General features: G+C 32.9%; 1 protein-coding gene across 1 annotated transcript; it reads left to right on the top strand.

The window, feature by feature from the left end:
- Positions 1–2274: 2274 nt before the first annotated feature.
- On the top strand, positions 2275–5945 carry Tsp_06088a (conserved hypothetical protein; the record flags this gene model as incomplete). Its single annotated transcript, XM_003380328.1, has 7 exons — positions 2275–2373; positions 3006–4173; positions 4540–4659; positions 5021–5137; positions 5347–5463; positions 5528–5655; positions 5900–5945. Coding segments are annotated over exons 1-7 (1795 nt in total), but the record flags the coding sequence as incomplete, so codon positions are not given.
- Positions 5946–6468: the final 523 nt, after the last annotated feature.

The raw sequence follows: 6468 nt of genomic DNA, 5'->3' as shown, positions 1-6468 counted from the left end.
AAAACAGCTTCCACTGAAAAGTTTCGAAAATAAAATACTTTTACAGATTTATGGAAAATTAAACAGTTGTCATGAAATTTTATGATGATAACGGCGACAGAAATTTTGTAATATACAATTAATCTCAGCACAGAATTTAACAAGTGCGCACCGTAGACATCATGATGGTAAGCGGCTGCACCAGTGGGTATGCCCCTTGACAGCTTATTTACTATTAAAATTTTGTTTTAACTAAACTTTCGTTTACACCTTATGATGATTTATAGTAAGACTGGAAACTTGGTTGAGCACTGCATCAGCGCGCCACATACAATGTGAGATAAACCTACCAGCACAAATTATGTAACTCAACGATTTGCAATGAATTCAAGAAACTTATGCGGTTGACAATTCTGTATTGTATTTCATGAAAGGAATAAAACAAAAAAATCACAAGTAGCATGGATTTGGTTATATTGCTAGTCGATAACAATTATGAGAAATTAGATTTATATGAGATGAAAACAGCTAAGTGCTGTTCATTCAGCTCGAAATAGGGGGTGGGCAGCATTTTCAGTTGAATGCGATCTCTGTTCAGCTTAGTATTATTACGAGCTCAATGATGGTGATCATTAGAAAGGAAAGGAGGGCGGGACAGCATAGCAGGAAGGAATGAGGGAGAGGTTAAAGGATGGAGGAGGTGGAAGTTGCCATATGCGATCTTCCATTCAATATTCATATATAACATTCAGGTGTTGCTTCATTTATCAATACTGATAACATTGATGGGCATTGAGTTATTTTCTTAATGACATAAAATAGGTGCATCTGTATAAGTCAGTGCTATGGGCGGTACAATATCATAATAGAATCTTTACGGATTCATTTCAAAAATGAAGGGAACGTTACTGCCATTCTGAAAGTATCAAAGATGTTAGTATAAAAGTGTGTTCTCTAGCTAACAGCAGCTTTCCTATGTCATGCTGAAACAATCTTGTGCACGATTTGAGCAATGACAAGCATTTAGGGGTGCGATTGTGCGACTTTAGTATCCCCGTGACAGACATCTAATTTAAACAATTGGGCAAGTATGTTACCTTAGCAATAAACATTACAGTGGGCAGTAAAGATAATGCGGGAGGGGTTCAACTGCTATGTCAAAGTACTACTTTACAAATGGATTTGTAAGGACGATTGAAAATCATAGCAAAATATACCATTAGTACTATTATATATTGGCTTGGCCGTAATAAAGGCTCGAATATTAGTTGAACATCATTACTGAAGAACAACACGCTAGTTTCCATTCAAGAAGACTAAAATCAAACAACTACGAAAAGCTTAAAAAGCGCGCATGTTTTGTGCAGTGTGCCAAGAGAAAGAAAGAAAACATTGTATGAAAAATAGAAAATATATGAAATTTCATACCTGTCAGCAGACCTGTCAGGGATGACGTATAAAGCAAACATAGAGTCATACATTTTGTAACAGATGTTCGTGGTTTCTTCATATTTTTAGTCGAACAATCACAACGTATTTGTTGAACTGAACCATGAAAATGACCGAATAACGCAACGCAGTAAGTAATTAGACCGCCCTTCAGCAGCGAACATTTATACTATAATGGAGTTCCCTCAATAAACAGAAATTTATATAAGGAACATTGCTACCGAATTTGAATAACACACAGTGCACGTAGCGGAATGCCAACGGCAGTGTTTACCATCACATTTGCATAAAGTTACTCTTCTGACCTAGAAATGCATGTATGCTTTGAAAACGTATAACAATGTAATGAGCCAACACCAAAGATTATAGTAATTGCTGAACAACAACAAAGTTCTCATTACGTTACAGATGAAAGTCTCTGTCTATCACAAATAATGTTAAGGCGTAAATTAAAAAAAGTATAAAATACTGTCTCACGTAGATGCGGCTGTAATAACACGATGATAATACTTTGCAGTATTCAGCAAAATTCATTCATTAATTTAAAGGAACTGATTGTTTAGTGAACCATGAAAAATCTTTCAAATTCTACTTGTATTGCTGCTGATGTTGTTTATTATACATTGCAGCAATTCTGCTATAATGTATAAATACGGAAGACTAAACGGTACTATCATCCATGCTTTGACAGTGACTTGGATCACTTCGGTTACCTTCACACCAGACAGACTCTTTCGATAAAAATTAATTTATTAAAATGCAAATTCACTTCGAGAAATCAAATATATACTTTTACCTTCGTAGTAACTTATCAATCGGATCACTTCCAGAACGAATCACTTGATAATGAAATGCTCAAAAAAGAAATGCATGATTTCCCTTCCTGACAATTCAAATGTCGTGGCATTCCAGTGTTCATCAAAAACATCAAACCAAGTTTCAGATGTTTGATTTTCCTAAAAATGGGTTCAATAGGATTTCAAAATAATATGAAGAACGGAAATTGCAGTATTAGCCATAGTTTCACGTATCGAACACAGATCATATATTCATGTGGCAATTTTCTATAAAAGCTATAAATTTCAAGTTTTAATTTTAATTTTAATATTTTGATGTATGTGATTTATGAACATGAAACTCTATTCATAATTATAATAAATACTCCATATTAAAGGTATATCAAAATTGATAACAATATTTTGTTTAAATAAAAACACAAGAATCATCAAGAAAATTTAAACATGTCAGTAATTTAAACGTTAATGCCTTTAAAATATTATTTTAAAATTCTTCGGTGCATAAAATTGGCAGCAAATGACAAGTACAACAGTATTTGACAGTTTTCTCTAGAACAGGCCGTGAATTGGGGAAAAAATTGAGAAAGCTTTCCTGAAATGGTAATCATTTTTTCATTTCAGTTCTCATTTTCTAGAAAAACCTATGAATTAAAGAATATTTTTTTACACTTACATATTTCTTCAATACACATGATATGAATTTTCTCAGCCAATTCTGTTCGCCCAACAGAAACATAAATATGAGCATCATGATTTATTTTTGTGATTTTCAATTTTCAGACATTCGAAGTTTTGCTGATTTTTCTCCTTTGCTTCAACGCTCAGAAAGCCCTGAGTAATTCTTCTTCTTCTTGCCCAGCCGATACGTATCCAGATGTGTACAGAGGTGGAAGAAGAGATGTCAACCACTGCACAACATTCGTACTTTCCAAAGAATTAAAAACTACAAAAAACATGCCAGAAACAAAAGGCGACAACACTTTGCTCGGAAAAATGGTCAACTTTTGCAAATATCATTTCAAAAATGGTCAACTGCTATCTTACTTGAATGAAGACGCGATTCGCTATCACCAATACTATAAATATCCAGAAAAAGAAATAATAGTGCATTCTGCAACGGAAGTAGGCAAGACTGCGCATACATATGAAACCTTGAATTATGATTATAATCAAAAATACAGAATGCGTGAATGCTACTTGAACACCGCCGTTTACTTCAATCGCAGTTCAAATGAAATATCGACTACACTCATGGAACGTTGTCAAAGGTATCATTGGTATTTCAGTAAAGAAATAGATATTATGCATCCGTGGTGGCAAAATTACAGTTTTTCTGAATCCGGAAAAGAATACAGGATGAGATTACACTCAATGTGCAGATGCATGAAAATACAAAGTGAAACTAATGAATATAAATTTGCTACTCCGGTATTGAGATGTTTAGCTGGCCACTGCAAGTATTTCGCTTGCGTATCTGAAAGTTACAAAAATTGTATAGAAGAAAGAATTGAACAATGTACATTTCCACCTAATGAAAACATATGTCGAGAATATACTTATGTACGTCACCAAGAAGCCGAAATACCGTATGGAAAAGAATGCCCTGAACGTGATTATGGAAAAATATGCGAGTGTCCTTGTTCAGACCTAGAGTGGTCAGAGTGGTCAGCTAAAAGTACAACATGCGGTCCATACACAAGAGAACGGTATAAAGTCGTAAAAGGATTCGAAAATGTCGAAGTGGACTGTACACAAGAAAGATACAAATGCTGCTTTTCTATTGAAGAAGGATTGCAAACTGATTGCAAAGATTTTTTTATCAACTCCAACAAAACCATAATGGAACATAATGAAACATGTACAAAAAATGGTGGTACGATAATAAAAACCGAGGCTGGTTATTTTTGCGAATGTGATGACAGTCGTCATGGAACATTATGCGAAAAAAGTGAGAATTGAGTTAATTATAAATACTATTTCTAATTCACACAAAATGTGACGTATCATTGAGGTAAAACTACGTAAAACAGTCTACTTAAATGTCCTCCTACACTTTGGTAATTTGCAATTTGAATGATTATTACACAAATGACTAGAATCTCAATAATGTTTGTAATTCTATTCCCGTAAGTTGAGCTGAATTTACTTTAAAGATCAATACAGATTTTGTAGAAAAAACCATAAAAAATAATAATCCATTTCTGAAATTCACAATTATTTCTACTGTTGTTGTCAATTAATATCAATAATTAATATACATTTATTACCATTGAAAATGTAAATAATATATGCAAAGCTTGGCAATTCATTGTAGGTTACACATTCTGTGAAGATCATCCAAATATATGCCAAAATGGTGGAAAGTGCTTCAATGCGGGAAGTTCATATATTTGTTCTTGCACATCGGATTTTCAAGGCGTAAACTGCACTATACGTAAGTAATTGCTAAAAATTCCACATGCAGGGCCATTTATTGTCTGTTTTCAATATTGCATTTTTTATTGCATTTGACAAAAGTTTAAAACAATAATATTCATGCTTTGAAACGTATTTCCAGACACAATAATATTATACTGCAATGTTGTAAAAAATTCTATTCAAATTGGAAGCAACAGGATTTATCTGTTAAGAAGAGCGACAATAAATTACTAAAATTAGACAAGAACTATACAAACTTTTGAATTCATTTTTACCTTAATTTTGCCCTAACTTCAAATTCTTGATAATAACAATACAAATGAATTCGATGCATAAAATGAATCATCTATATGTTACTGCAAAGTTGATACTTTTAGCTGAAATCACCTGCAACAACGGCAAAGAATGTCTAAATGGAGGAAATTGTTCGCTTGTGGACGGTAAACACATCTGCGTGTGTAGCCCAGTTTACACAGGCAAATTTTGCGAAAGCCGTAAGTGAAAATTTCTTATAAATTTAATTATATTCCACAAAACAAATAACAATTGCAATTTACCCTGGTTAACAATATATTGTCGTGCATTTGAATATTATCAAAGATTTGTCGCGTAATTCAGTAATAAAACAACAATAAAATGCATAACTGAATCCCCTTTGCCCATTCAAATCAATACAACAACTAACATTCCTGTACTTTCTTAGATACTGGCTTGTGCAAGAAGAATTCTTGCAAAAACGGTGGCTGTTGTGCAGTTTTAAGTGAAATACACTTCCAATGCCTTTGTGCACATGGCTTCAAAGGCACATTATGCGAAGAGGGTAGGAAAATATAATTGTAGAAAATTGCACATTAAATTACATTAATTAATTAGCATCATTTCAGCTGTCAGCACACTCGAGGAAATTGCAATAACGCTATCAAATTCCTATGTAACTACAGTAATTGCCATTTGTTCATTAGTGGCAGTGGCTTTCCTTTATCTAAGTGGAAAAGCAGTGCGTCGCCATCGAGTAAGAATTTTTTACATTGTCAATTTATCACATTAATTTTCCAAACTGAATAAATTCACCTCTAATTACATAACAGCTAATTACTGTAAAATATTGAACAGGAAAGTTTTATCAAGTTAAACATAAATATATCAGGTGTGAAAAAGTAAAATTATAATTATGAAGCTGTCAAGGGATAAGTTAGAATTATTGGAACTTTCCTCTTTGCTAATATTAGTATTAGTAATAGTAATTGGATATTCAGATAAAATATTACATTGTAAATGATTTCAGAAGCGACGTCGAGCAAGGTATTCTAGGCAATTGAAAGCTCCTAAAGAACCGAAAACGTTATCTACAGAGACAAATTTGTAAAAGTGAAAATTAACAATTACAATTTTTTATTTTCAATAACAATATAAACATTATTGAAATTATAATTCTATATTATTAAGTTCAATTTATTTCTTTTTTAAATTTCGTTGAATAAAATTTTAAAAAAACCTATACAAAACTGTTGTTCACCCTCGAATCACAATATATCAAATTTCTTATACTATCATCACGCGCTTTCGCATTCATTACTTTAGCAACTACTGCGCTGTACTATGTCAACAATATTAGAAAATATTCTCAGATAACGGCATACAGAACCATGGAACTCATCCAGTAGTGTACTTTATCGTGGTTTGATTGGGAGAAATTGTCAGCTGCTCACTTAGTTGTTCATCTCCTTATTTCGTGTTCATATATTCCAATTTGTACAATAAAGTACATCGTTTAGTAGGAAATTTCAGTCGAAACTGTTGCCCGAAAGGGCACTAATATCTATCA

Source organism: Trichinella spiralis (genome assembly GCF_000181795.1).
Source record: "Trichinella spiralis strain ISS 195 chromosome Unknown Scfld2, whole genome shotgun sequence".
Taxonomy (NCBI): Eukaryota; Metazoa; Nematoda; class Enoplea; order Trichinellida; family Trichinellidae; genus Trichinella; species Trichinella spiralis.
This window is presented reverse-complemented; position numbering and strand designations above follow the sequence as displayed.